General features: G+C 43.0%; 1 protein-coding gene across 1 annotated transcript; it reads right to left on the bottom strand.

Annotated features, from left to right (window-relative positions):
• Positions 1–1,991: 1,991 nt before the first annotated feature.
• On the bottom strand, positions 1,992–13,743 carry LOC134228133 (uncharacterized). Its single transcript, XM_062709912.1, has 5 exons — positions 13,612–13,743; positions 13,356–13,551; positions 13,132–13,291; positions 12,802–13,077; positions 1,992–2,193 (listed from the first exon to the last, which is right to left on the bottom strand). Exons 1-5 carry the CDS (start codon positions 13,623–13,625, stop codon positions 2,000–2,002), a joined length of 840 nt encoding a protein of 279 aa, XP_062565896.1. The 5' UTR covers positions 13,626–13,743; the 3' UTR covers positions 1,992–1,999.
• Positions 13,744–14,792: the final 1,049 nt, after the last annotated feature.

Here is a 14,792-nt window from a genome sequence, read left to right as displayed (position 1 = left end):
CCAGGAATTCCTCCGGAAGTTCTTCCAGGAATCCCTCCATAAGTTCCTCCAGGAATTCCTTCGGAAGTTCATCCAGGAATTCCTCCGGAAGTTCTTCCAGGAATTCCTCCATAAGTTCCTCCAGGAACTCCTCCGGAAGTTCTTCCAGGAATTCCTTCGGAAATTCCTTCAGGAATTCCTCCAGAAATTCCTTCAGGAATTCCTCCGGGAGTTCCTTCAGGAATTCCTCCGGAAGTTCCTTCAGAAGTTCTTTCAGGAATTCCTTCGGAAGTTCCTCCAGGAATTCCTTCGGAAGTTCTTCCAGGAATTCCTCCATAAGTTCTTCCAGGAATTCCTACATAAGTTCCTCCAGGAATTCCTCCAGAAGTTCCTCCAGGAATTCCTTCAGAAGTTCCTCTGGAAGTTCCTCCAGGAATTCCTTAGGAAGTTCATCCAGGAATTCCTTCGGAAGTTCTTCCAGGAATTCTTCCATGAGTTCCTCCAGGAATCCCTCCGGAAGTTCCTCCAGGAATTCCTCCGGAAGTTCCTTCAGGAATTCCTCCGGAAGTTCTTCCTGGAATTCCTCCTTAAGTTCCTCCAGGAATTCCTCCATAAGTTCCTCCAGGAATTCCTTCGGAAGTTCCTCCAGGAATTCCTTCGGAAGTTCCTCCAGGAATTCCTCCGGAAGTTCCTCCGGAAGTTCCTCCAGGAATTCCTCCGGAAGTTCCTCCAGGAATTCCTCCGGAAGTTCCTCCAGGAATTCCTCCGGAAGTTCCTCCGGAAGTTCCTCCAGGAATTCCTCCGGAAGTTCCTCCAGAAATCCCTGGAGGAACTTCCGGAGGAATTCCTGGATGAACTTCCGGAGGAATTCCTGGGGGAACTTTTGGAGGAATTTCTGGATGGATTCCTGACGGAGCTTCGGAGAATTTGTAATGCTATAAATATGTTTACCCTGACCCTCGCCGCCGCACCATCACGCCACCGTTGCTGGCTCAAGATTATTTATCACGCCGCCACCGATTAAATTTCAATCGGCGCTTCAAGTCTTCCACAGAGTCTCTGTAATCGGTGCCAGGTGTCCCAGGATTTTCTCTATTAATCCAAATGGGTCAAAATTGATATCTAAATTCAGTTTCAATATAACATTCGCAAAAAAATGTCGATGGTTGATATGCCTCATGATACATTTGAATGTATTCTGATATATGTCCCCAGCTAGAGTCCCGGAACGAGTTCCAGTGTGCCCAAAACTGGCCATCATGCTTCCATATTCGTTCAGAGGCATCGCAAATAAATTTTCTCCGCGATACGGGTATAAAAAGACGATGTTGACGATGAAACGAATGACAAACGTAAAAGTCAAAAATGTTCTAAATGGCCACCCGACAGACCCCACTGGGATTCTGCATAAATCCGCGCAAAAGAGGTTGGGGCTGCAAAGGTTAATCAACCCTCTTGATTATCATTTCCCATTTCGGTATATCCTTTACTATTAAAGACGACTGCATACTCCACGTTCGTCTAATACTCTAATTGATCTCCCCGAGTTTATTAACAAAACTGCAAATGATGGATTATTTCTTTGTTTAACCACATTTAAAATGTATGGATGATGGAATATCATTAAAAAATGTGCAAACATATACTGTTCCGTCCCGTTTTTTTAACTTGCACATAGGACAGCAATTACATCACAGGGCAGTTCGATGAAATTCCAGAAAAAAACAATGTTTTGTAATATCCCCATATTTGTCAATTGTCTATATTTGTTCTTATTCATCGCATCGCATTTATTTATATTTATTTTAACGACAAAGCCTTACAAAACCTTCCTTACGACAAAACCCAAAACTTATCCCCTCCCTCTCGCTCGCATACTCTTACACACACACACACACACACACACACACACACACACACACACACACACACACACACACACACACACACACACACACACACACACACACACACACGCGCGCGCGCGCGCACACACACGCACACACACACACAATTCAAATTACTTCTTCTTATTCATACGTTCCAGAATGTCCAGTTTTCTCTTCTTATATTCCAATAGCTGCTTATTGTATTCAAGCTCATCCTTTCTGGCTTTCTCTTTCCTTAGCTCACTTTCGATGCGTTGTCTGGCTTCGTCTTCTCTCAACTTATAACTTTTCCGCGCGTAGCGAGCTATTTCCCCCGTATGTTCAACTATCTTTTGACGTAGGATTACGTCTTTCCGGAACATTGGGGGTCATTCTGCAGTTTCAAATTTGAGACCGTCACGAAAAGTGGTCAGGAAGTATGGGCTAATAACTCAGCCGTCTTTCAACCGATTTTAAAGATTTTGGTGTTAATCGATCGACGAACTCTTTAAGATTTTGCTCAGCTATCGAAAAATGCATTCAAAGTGCTGAACTATTGAAAAATTGAATTTTACTAGGCACTGAAAATCGGTAAACCAACCAATCGCGATGTGCATCGCAAGCACAGACATCAAAATCGTGCAACCTACGGGCTCGACTCCAATCCTCAGTTCGACTAAATTTTCTCGGAGAGCGGGCACAACGATGACGCCCGTAGGAGCAGTCTCAGCAGAAAGTGGAACATCGAGATGCCATCGCTAAAAGCAACAATCTTCGGACTATCGTTTAGTTACTGTTAGTGGCGCATTTTGGAAAGAAAACCGGTTCTTCTCAGGACCAAAATTTTATTAGAAGATAGAGTTGATTGCAAAAATGGCAGCGATTACGGTCCCCGCATACCAGTGGCGTCACTGAAAATGTTTTCTTAATAGTGACTATTTAGCAGAAAAGTGAAATTTTTACGCAAGATACGGACTATCGTTTGTTTGCTATGATTGATTAGAAAGGCGCATTGTGGATCAAAATCAATTCTTGGCAAATGTACTATTGAGAGGTAGAGCCAAAATATTTTCTTCAAAGTGCACATCATAACCGCTTGGCGACGGTAGAAAGTTGGAATCTGCTATCTATTAAAAGTGCGGGAATTAAACAATGATGACGTCTCACATCATTGAGTTGCGTCAAATCAGATTTTCCCAAGATTCTGATTTCGGCGTACTTGCTGTTTATTATTGGAAAGGCGCGTCATTGGAAACAAAATCATCTTTTTACACGTTAGAAGGTTGAACTGAGACAAAATCTGCAAAAATGCAAATCATAATCGCTTGGTGACGGGCAAAGTTCTTTGGCTGTAGCAGCCGATGCGCTCCTGACATGGAGACGTTCCAAAACAATGTATTAGGATGGATGACCTCTATCGGGTTCCAGCGGCAAATGCTAAATTGGCTGACAGTGGCATCAGTAGTGGAAATTCATTACAAAATTTTGATTTCCTGCGTGCACGGTACGAAACTGCCTCCTCTTTGAGTGACACTGTGGCCCTGAAAAGGGCCGTTTTAAGTGAAGCTACTTCCTCGTTCATTCATTAGGAGCTGACTTACTTGGTGACGACTTTGGAACCCTCCGAAACGGCGGGCTTGGCCAGCTCGACACGCACGAAGATACTCGACGCCTTCGATGAGACGCCCTTCTTCTCAGCCTTTTCACCGTCGGTGATTTCTGGTCGGCGCTGCGATGTAATTGTCCTGCCGAATTTCCGAGAAGTAGTAGTAGTAGTTTATTACTACTGATGAGACGCCCTTGATGATGTTTCTTCTCAGCCTTTTCACCGCCGGTGATTTCTGGTCGGCGCTGCGATGTAATTGTCCTGCCGATTTTCCGAGTAATAAATTGTCCTGCCGATTTTCCGAGAAAATCAGACTTCGGCTGGTCAGAATACGTTTGCATGGACTTCGAGGCCCCGCCCTTTGAGCGCCGTATCATTGGCATCGGCTTGCTTGCTCCGCCTTTCTTTCGTTCGATGCCAATGCATTCGTACATAACAAGGGCCTCTTCTTCTCCTTCTTCTTCTTCTTCTTTACAAATCAAATTGCAAATTATGATCGCTTGGCATCGGCTTGTTTGCTCCGCCTTTCGTTCGTTCGATGCCAGTGCTTTCGAACATAACCAGCGACTCTCTTCTTCTTCTTCTTTACTTCTTAAAAGTGCAAATCACAATCGCTTGGCGTCGGCAGCAGCGCAAGCGCTCTTCGGAGGAGATGCTGCGAAAATTGATTCGCATGATTGCGTATGTCGCGGTTTAGCGGTAACTCACCGAGCGGCGGACATTGGGGTCGGTAGCAATGAAATGAAATTTTTCTAGATTCTGCTTCGGTTTTGTTGCTGCTTGTGATTGGGAAGGTGCATTACTGAAAACAAATGGGTTCTTTTCAGAATCATAATTTCACACGAGAGAAGATTGAGCCGAGACAAATGTTTTTCAAAGTACAAATCATAAGCTTTATTGCTGCTTGTGATTGGATAGGCGTATTGTGGAAAACAAATTGGTTCTTATAATAACTATCATATTACATGGGAGTATTTTGAGCTGAGACGAATTTTCTGCAAAGTGCAATTCATAATTGCTTGAGAGCAACAGAACAACGCCGTATTTAAATAAATATGAAAATTGCTAACATTTGAGTAAATTTTCAATCGAATATCATCTCTAATCCCAGCACCTACTAAACAGGGGTATTCTTGAAATAAACATTTTCTCACCAGGTTCAACTTGGCATTCAATATGCATGCATTCTCTAGCACAGACATCACTTTTCAATAGCTAACGTGATGCAATTTTCATATTTTTTCGATATACAGTTAGTGTCTCGTATCACATCGGTGAAGTGAGAAACATTAGTTGTGCTTAGAAGAAGTTTATTCGATACTAGTGAATACAGTGCGATGTCGCAATACTTGGCAGCGAAGTATAAACGCAATTCCAGGAAGCGTGAAAGGATCAACAATCGGACGCACCCTCAAAGCTTCCAAGGACGGACGCTGAACGGGCACGGAGTTATCGGGCCAAGTTGAAAGCGGCCAAGGGTAGTACGTCGTCGGCTACCGGTTGGGACGCTGGCGAAGGGCCCTCAACTCGAGGTAGGAAGTTATTATTAGCAGCAAATGTGTAAATACATATCAATAATGTGAACTAATCTTCAAATTCTATGATGACAGTATAGAAATTTTGCATTTTATCATTTTATATAGCAGATTTATCTATAAATGTGAAATTATCAACGAATATTTTCTATTACCTATTTTCTATTACGAATACCTCTATTTCTCTTTGCTTGTCGTCGAATGTATTACATTGTTATTACACATTATTTATATATTATTTTCAATAAATGTAGCATTGACAACATGGTAAGTACTTTTAACGGCTGAAGTTCTTCAAGTACTTCGAAATATATACTGCAAATGTTTACTTATTAGCTTATTTAGCCTGAATTGTTTGTTGGGTTTTTATAAATCGCTAAACGATAAATGGAACAATATAATTCCAATCCCAAAAGCCCAAAAGTTCTTAGATATTCAATTTGTTAATATAGTTCCGAATTCATTCACTTGGTAGGTTACATTAGCCTGCCAGTAGAGTTGAAATCACACAATCGGTAAGATTTGGTCCTTTGATTTGGTGTTGAATTAAATTTGCAAATCGATTGTGTTTGAATTTTGCATTCATGTATTAATGGATAAGATTTGAACCGAATTTCTATTTTGTCTTGAGTTTGAATTTCGATATATTTTTCGGACATTTTTTTTTTTATTTTTTTATTCCTTTCTTTATTTGTTCAGGCACTCTGTGTTACTTAACCGCTACTGTGCCGAGATCTATTGTGATATTCTGCTGTACAGAATTCACACAGAGTCTATTTTTAGATTTCCATTACTCATTATCGTTGTCGTTGCCAGTCCATCTCATCGTGTGTTCAATGTGTCCGTTTGTCCATGTCGTGTATCCAATGATCGTTGTATTGTTCGATTGCCATTTATCCGGGTAACGTTGGAGGAATGCCTCCGAGAAGAACAAGTTGTCAGTCGTCATCAGGCAGCTGTGACGGTAAGGCGCGTCTCCCAAACGCCACCGTATGGGCTCCGGATCCGGCGACTGACGAAGGTTTGTTGGAGGGGCTGGGAATCGAACCCGTGACCATCCGCTTGTAAGGCGAACGTGTAGCCAACTACGCTACGGGACCCCCCCCCGATATTTTTCGGACATATTATTTAATTGTTCTGAATTAAATTTGGATTAATTTGGAAAAATTTGGATTAAATTTGAATTAAATAGTTGGAGCTTCTCAAATATTATTTTTATTTAATGAATTATTGGGTCGTATTAAATCTACGGTGTCTTTTACTTGTTTATTATTTGATTCAATTGAATTTTGAATTTAATATTTGGAACAATAACATATTAGATTCCAGCGAATCGCAAAATTTTAACAAATAGATTTTTATGACATAAAGTTAAGATTTACTTAAACTTTTGGATAGTGTGTTTTGTACAAATATATCCTAAACACATGCTACTTGAATTTTATATTACTATGCTATTGTTGTTTATAGTACGCTTGACAATAATTTTCATTTCATCTTTTATGTTTTTAAATGTCTTATTGTACTTGGTACAGTCATTTTAAATGCGAATGCATCTGTCAATTATGTATATCTGTCTGTCAATAAGGATTAATCTTCCCGTGTTACAATTTCTTCGAGTAGAATTCAACTTAATCCGTGCTGATACGGTCGTAAACCCTGATCATGAAGATTCCGACGCCGGTGAAAATGTTGTGATGCAGTCCGCAAGAGCAGATGTCGATGATGAGCGTGGTGACTTTGAAGAAAACGTGTCTGCTGTCGATGATGATGGCGAACATATTTCTTCGCTTTTAACACAAGACAAACCCAATTTCGATCGGGCTGATCAGGAGTTCCAGAAACGTTTCGTGGAAAACGATTTCGGTTGCGCTTGTGATGTGTGTGCTAGAATCTGGTTCAGGAATGATTTGAAACCAATCTCCGACTCAAATGCTGCCGTGTTACTGGCGACAAATTATTTCTAAACGGTGGAAGGATTTTCGGCGTGTGCTACGTGTCGAACAAGCCTGAACCGTGTCGAACAAGCCTGAACCGCGGATCAATTCCTACATTGTCGCAATCGAATTGCTTTACATATCCCAAGTTTCCGTCCAATTTGCCTCCGCTAGACCCTCTCACCACAAGACTGGTGTCTCCCAGGATCAATTTCATGCAGTTTCGTCGTTTGCGGCATACTGCAGGTTTGTGGAAAAGTTATTTTAACTTAAAAATGTATTACATCAAATAAATATATGATTTTCCTAACCTATTTTCATTAACATGCAACAGGTAGTTTGGCAATAATCGGCCAAATTATCAACATTCCAGTCGACGTGGCCCAGATGGTAGGCGAACTTCCCGCCACCTGGATGACGACTATGCTATCAACGTGTGCATCAAGAAGCACTTCATACACAAATCAAGTTACTTGTCCGGCTACGTGAAGAAAGGTACCGTTAAAGCATGGCTGAACTATCTGGTTACTACACCGCTCTACAGGCGGAATGGAATTGTTTTCAATGAAGAAAACTTGGCTGCGATCGGACAAACAGAGCAGACGGATATTTCGGAGGAACGTAGGGCAGTAGACCTTGAAGTCGTCGACGAGATGAACGAGGTAGAAATGATGATTGGACAACAACATACGCTCATGTGGAATGAAGACAAGTGTCTGGAACTTGCACCGGCACAAAATCAGAAACCGCTTTCCATTATCTACGATGAGTTTGCTGAGGAGCTGTCTTTCCCGATATTTATCTTGGTCATCCGAGATGCTTCAACCGTGAAGTCCATGTGACAGCGTTCATGATGGCTACTAGCGAGGTGCGACGTCGGGATCGGCGGGGCGCGAGACCGGAGCATATTTTGTATATGGCCATGAAAATCATGCGGCTGCGGGTATCGGAAGGATTGAACAATACCTTTAAATGCATGGGCACGGCCAACATAACAAGGGCGCAGTTGCAAGATCGGGAATTTTGGAAAGCTGTATTGAGCGTAACCTCTCTTTCTGAAATCTATTCCGAACTCCGTTCAATATTGGCAGCAAAGAAAACGGGATGTTTTCGCCATGATCCGGCAGCTGGGGAAACCCACGATGTTTTTGACGATGAGTGCAAATGAAATTAGATGGCCTCACCTACTAAGCATTCTGCGGAAGCTTTCTGGTGGATCTAACATTGCGGAAATGGACGATATTGTGCAACAGTTGTCTGCACTCCAGCGTGCTACACTTGTCAGCGAAGATCCTGTCACGTGCTGTGCATATTTTCACAAGTTGGTAAACATCTTTCTGCGCCTTCTGTCATCGACCAGGTTGAGCCCGTTCGGCAAATACCACGTTGTAGATTATTTTAAGAGGATCGAGTTCCAGCATCGTGGCAGCCCGCATGCACATATTCTGCTCTGGCTGGCGAACGATCCCCGTGAGGATGTTTCCGAAAGAATGCCCGCTACTGTTGAGTTGATCGATTTTCTGTGCTCCATCAGATCGGAAGATCTGCCTGAGACCTATGGCAATCAGGTGGGTTTAAATTTCGCATAGTTTCTAGCAAGTAATCACTCACAATGTCAAACCCTTTTAGGTTCATAAACACACGTTTACGTGTTTCAAGCGAAACGATAAACGTTGCCGGTTTAATATTCCGTACTGGCCAATGGATCAAACCAGAATTCTGATCCCCATTACAGCCGGGGATGGCCGACTTCAACAGCTAAACAGAAAGGCAGCAAAATGCGGGAAGCTCTTGAAACGAAGGTCTACGATAGCCTTGACGCGTTTCTCGTTGATAGCAGTTGCACGTACGATTACTACTTGGACGTGATTCGCTCTTCCATTCGCCGACCAACAGTTCTGCTGAAACGTTCCATGACGCAGCTTTGGACCAATCCATTCAATCCTTGGATCGCTGAGAAGCTCAAATCCAATATGGATTTGCAGTTTGTGCTGGAGGAGTTTTCATGTGCTGCTTATGTTGTGGAATACGTAAACAAGACCAACAGAGGCATAAGTAGTTTACATCGTGACCTCATAAAGCTCCAGGAAGAGCATCCAGACCAGGACTACAATGGATTGTTGAAGAAGGTCAGCATAAAAATGTTAAATTCCGTGGAAATGTCTGCCCAGGAGGCTGCTTGGTATTTGCTTCGGCAACCGATGTCAGAAGCCAGCCGCAAGGTACCATTCATCAAATGATATAGTTTTCACAATTTAGAATTCAATTTCGTTTTAGGTTGAGTTTATTGCGACAATGTGGCCACAAGAGCGAATAAAATCCAAGAAGCGGAACAAACAGATGGACGAAGAGGATCTCGACGACAATTCCACCGATGTGTGGACGCTAAACATCATCCAACGGTATGAACTGCGCCGAGGAATGGATGATATCTGCTTGGCGGATTTCGCAGCATATTATTCGGAAGAAAGATCCACGAAGCATTCATATAGACTCCGTTTAGTTCCCCGTGTATTGCGTTGGTGCTCATACAGTATGGCGGAAATGGTCGACTATAAGCGTGAGATGGTTCTCCTCTTCCTACCGTTCAGGAATGAAGTCTGCGATGTACTTGATCGGAACAAGTTCCTGAAGTTGTATGAAGACAACGAGGCCGCCATTTTGGCAAAGCACAAGGAGTATGACTGCGAAATGAACTTGGATCAGGTTGTGGAGGAATACATCCGCATATGCAGCGAAGACGACGAGCAGCAGGTGATTGCCGACCAGAAGCGCGATGAGTTCGTCCGCACGATCGTCATGGAGCCGAATGATGACGATATTCACAACTTGCCAACAGGACCCTTGGCAGCTGTCGTCAAACAGCGATCAAATGTCTTGTCAAAGCAAGAATATTGTGAAATGGTGCGTGCCACGAATGCAGAGCAGCAGGATTTGATTGTGCAAGTAATCCACAGCTTGCATTCCTCTGAAGAAAACTGCAAACCAGTGCAAATATTCTTCACTGGCCCGGCGGGCTGTGGCAAAACGTTCACTTTGCGCATTCTAATGGAGACAGTGAACCGGTACAGCCAAGCTCATAATAAGCAGCACAACGCTTATGTAGCATGCGCATCCACTGGAAAAGCAGCGGTTGCAATAGGTGGAACAACAGTGCATTCCGCATTCCGGATTTGCATGTCGCGTAGGCAAAGCTCAAAGCTGAGTTTCGAGGCATTACAACTGTACCGGAACGCCTTCGCCAACGTGAAGCTCATCATTATCGACGAAACAAGCATGCTGGGTGCTGATGTCCTCAACACAGTACATGTCCGGCTTCAAGAAATCACGGGAACTACGACGATCCATTCGGTGGAATGCCGATCGTATTTTGCGGCGATCTTCGTCAATTGCCACCGGTCAATGCGCGGGCGGTGTTTAAACCGAGCATAAACTCCATGCATGGCGCCGTTTTATGGCAATCTCTCGACTTCTACCCATTGGTTCAAGTTATGCGACAAACCAACGAGCATTTCTCCGGCATTCTCACAAAATTGGCAACGGTGAGCGGATGTCGTCTGAGGAAATCGAGCTTATTGAAAGCAGGTTCCGTACGGAGGAGTGGTGTCGGCAGCATGTCCCTCGAGGGATCCGGTTATTCCATCGGAACGCTGATGTCGAACGGTATAACTCTGTGGCGTTGATGGATCGAGAGGCTGTCGAATGTACTGCAGATGACCTATACTCTGGTTATAAGGACAATTCCCAGCTGGCCAGTGCTCGCACAAAGGTGCATAAGATGAGTGTAGTAGAGACTGGTGGCTTACCGTATCTGTTGCGTCTTGTTCTTGGTACACCTTATATGCTGACCACCAACGTGGATGTCGAAGATGGCATCGTGAACGGAGCGATCGGAGAGCTCATGCATGTTGAGTACAACGAAGGAAACTCGCAGCAACAGGCAATCACGAGGCTTTGGGTGGCATTCGAAATGAGTCCATTGGGAAGATGTTGAGAGTGAAGGCCAGACCGCTGGTGTATTCGAGACCTGGGGTGCTACAAACAGGCTGGACTCCAATCGTCAAACGATCGGCGAACGTAACCCTTAACGGTGGTGTTAAGTGCAAAAAGAGTTCAGTTTCCCGTTGTAAGTGCGTGTGCCCTCACAGTCCATAAGTCCCAGGAGGCACATTCTCGGAAGTCGTATATAATTACGATAAGGGTCAGGAACAGCAGCTAGTTTACGTTGGTCTTTCCAGGGTTACATCAATCGACGGATTGTATCTGACGAATGCCAGTAACTCATTCCGGTTCCACCACGGAAAGGGTTCTATGACCCCTAGAATGAACGACCTTCGGACGGAACTTGAACGTTTGAGTAACCATCGTATGCGCACCATTACAGACGATATCATGGAAGCTATAACCGCAAACAAGTTGGCTTGTACGTTGATGAGCATCAATGTACAAAGTTTGAATGCACACTCGTCGAACATTGCAACAGATCAGGTGCTTACCGCCGTTGATTTGCTTGCAATGAGCGAAACTTGGCTTGACAACGGCACAACCACAAACATCAATGGATACCTTTGTGTTTGTCAAGAGAAGCGTGACGGAACAAGAGCGGGAGGAGTGGCAATATTTGAACGTGCTGGTTCGTCGACTATGGCCGTTTCTCACGCCATTACGAAGCTCAATGAAAGCTATGACCCAGCATTGAGTGTAGCAGACGAATATGGGGACTGCTGTGCTGCAGAGGTTTCAATCATGGAAACCCGCACGTTACTGTTTGCGGTATATATTTCACCAGGTATAATCAAATAGTAGTTGTGTTTGTATTTAAGTGTGTTGCATTAAATTTTGAATATTTACTAGGTACCACCCTGAAGCAAAAGAAATATTTCTTAGTGCGCAACCTCATAAAGTACACCCATGTTGCCATGCCCGTGGTAGTGTCAGGAGACTTTAATATTGATGTGACGAAAGAGGAGAACAGAGATTTCATCTGGTTCATGAAGCAGTTTCTCTATCTGGATTGTGCTTCGGATCCAACTATAGCGACTACTCTGGGTGGCACATGTCTCGATCTAACGTTCACCGGAACGTAAGTGTGGAATGCAGAAGATACTGCACGTACTTCTCCTACCACCGGCCTATTTTGTCGATTCTTGCGGTGTCCCGAGGTAAAACTAATGATTTAGAATTAAACATAGTTCTCTTCATCAGTTATGTTATTTTATTCTAGAACCGATGCCATCCCAGTGAAGTGAATTAACGTCACTGATCGTCGTTGGTCCGCTAGTTCATCTGCCAAAACGTTCCATTCCAACCAGAATGACCAATCATTGACATCAGCCGGACAGTCCGTAGCAAAAATAGATAATTGATCCTGAAAATGAAACTTGAGTATTTGGTAATTAAATTTATATTTAGATCATAATGTATTTAATATGAAACATTCTTTCCGTTTTGTTCTTTTCTTTGTTTTCTACAGATTCAGCCCAACAGTGGATTGATGCATCCTTTAACATTCATCGGGACCACGGCGTACATCACTTCAAAAGGCTTCAAGCCAACATAAACAAACGGCCCTTTTCAGGGCCACCAAATATTCATGGAGGAAGATGTTGTTGAGGCTGTTGTTTACCGATCTTCTGTTTCTTTAATACTCTGCTTATAGTTATAAACCGAAATGAGTTTATAGTAACAATCGGGTTTTCGCCCATTTATTTCCAGGATATGCGACATGTCGAGGATATTCCAACCCAGATTGAATATACAGCCCCATCTTCAAAAATCAGCACCAAGAAACATATTTAGAGTTTCAAAATAAAATCTTGTACACTTACGTAATCCTACGTCCAATTGGCGGTCGTGTCTCGGATACAACCTTCTACTTTTTTTTTTTATATTTTCCGTTTGCTCAACCAGTAAGTCCAGACGATCATCTCTGGTATCTGTATTCCGCCGCTTGCGTTTCGATGAACGATTAACAGTTTTCTCAATATCCACTGTTTCTTCTGCTTCTTCGACTTCGTTGTTCGGAAGATGCCCCTGTAAAGTACTGCTAAGCAGTGGCGATCCAAAAGTTGAATGCTGATGGCGCTCTGGTTGTGATGTTGGTGGTGACCTTGCTTGCGGAGACTCACGGCGAGGCAGGCCATATGAAGTACCTAGAATACTTTTAAGTATATTACTCTATAACAAGACAATTTCCTTTTACATACCAGCATGATTAATCATTTTGTCCAAGGATAATAATTTAACTACCACTTCTTCCATTGGCGACAAAATTTTCATTGCATTCGGTCCGCCACCCGTAGCATTGGCTTCGCGTTTATTATGCGCCAACTTTTTTTTTATACTGTTTTTGTAATCAGTCCAAACCTGCAAGTATAATAGATTAGATAATTAATAATAAAGTAAAAAGATTTGATATGTTAAAAAAAACCTTTTGCCAGTCCTTTTCCGTGCGAGTCGGCGGTCCCAGACTGTTGAGGCGAACGGTGAGATCTCTCCACATATCGTCGTATGAATTGCGGTTTATTCCGGACGCTTCGCAGAATTTTAAGCCCCTGGCCACCGCCGGTTGAGCCTCCATTTGGGTAACGAGCAAGTTAAACTGCTTTCGGTTAGTTACTCGTACTCTGAAACAAATTATTTTTACAATTAAATCAATATTTTTGAGCAGTTTTAAAAAAACTTACCGTTTCACCTCCATATTTCACTTTTTGAACTGCTCTCGATTAGTTCAACGGTATCGACAAATCTCACACAGAAACGTCACTTAAATTAGACTTTTGTCGATGAACATCGACAACGAGAATACACTGAAAGTTCATCGGAGTTCATTCACATCGACATTAGTCACGGCATTCGTAAACGGGAATCGGAACAAACAGTCGAATCGACTAGTTTCGTTTCACACGGCACGCAGAATAAACACAAATGCTTGTTTTCTCCTGGGTTATTTAAATGAGACGAAGGTGAACGTCGGTTGCATTTGGGCAAACGGTTAACTCCATTGAAAACTGCAAACCAAAATAAACTTGTCCCAGTATCATGGTTTAAATACCAGAACAATTATTCAGAGTGTGGGATCCCAAACTATGGGTCGCGAAAGATAAAACGGGATTCATACTTTTGCTGGATGATTAGAGAACAACAAATTTACGAAGCCAATGGCCGTAATTTATTTGTCAAATACAATGACAATTTCTTCCAAAAAACATTCCACATCGTACCCTAATGCAATCCAAAACTAAGCGGTGTTGAACTTCATTACTAATAAGATTTAAAAACAACCTAATAAAGATAAGAAAATCCATGCTAATCCAAATTCAATCCGAATCAAATTGAAATCCAATCTAAATCCAATCCAAATCCAAACCAAATCAAATCCAATCAAAATTCAATACAAAGCCAATTCAAATCCATTCCAAATTCGTACATTTAATCCAACTTTCAATTTCGCGTATAGTACACCATCAACCATTTGCCATTAACTAGTACTGCTTTCTTTCAAGAGGCTCTGAAGCCTCCTTTCAAGAGGTTCGGAATCTTCCTTTCAAGAGGCTCGGAAGCATCCTTTCAAGTGGTTAGGCTGCCATCTTTCAAGAGGCTCGGAAGCCTCCTTTCAAGAGGCTCGGAAGCCTCCTTTCAAGAGGTTCGGAAGCCTCCTTTCAAGATGTTCGAATGCCTCCTTCCAAAAGGTTCGAAAGCCTCCTTTCAAGAGGCTCAGAAGCCTCCTCTCAAGAGGCTCAGAAGCCTCCTCTCAAGAGGCTCGGAAGCCTCCTCTCAAGAGTCTCGGAAGGCTCCTTTCAAGAGGCTCGGAAGCCTCCTTTCAAGAGCCTTTCTAGAGGCTCGAAAGCCTCTTCTCAAGAGGCTC

Source organism: Armigeres subalbatus, chromosome 3, assembly GCF_024139115.2.
Source record: "Armigeres subalbatus isolate Guangzhou_Male chromosome 3, GZ_Asu_2, whole genome shotgun sequence".
Taxonomy (NCBI): domain Eukaryota; kingdom Metazoa; phylum Arthropoda; class Insecta; order Diptera; family Culicidae; genus Armigeres; species Armigeres subalbatus.
Note: the sequence above shows the minus strand (reverse complement) of the source record. Positions and strands in the feature narration are given on the sequence as shown.

Coding starts and splice junctions, on each gene's coding strand:
- LOC134228133 (XM_062709912.1), bottom strand. Junction 13,078..13,131: donor CAAAATGATTAATCATGCTG/GTATGTAAAAGG, acceptor AAAGTATTCTAG/GTACTTCATATGGCCTGCCT. Junction 2,194..12,801: donor GGAAAATATAAAAAAAAAAA/GTAGAAGGTTGT, acceptor GTCAAAAGATAG/TTGAACATACGGGGGAAATA.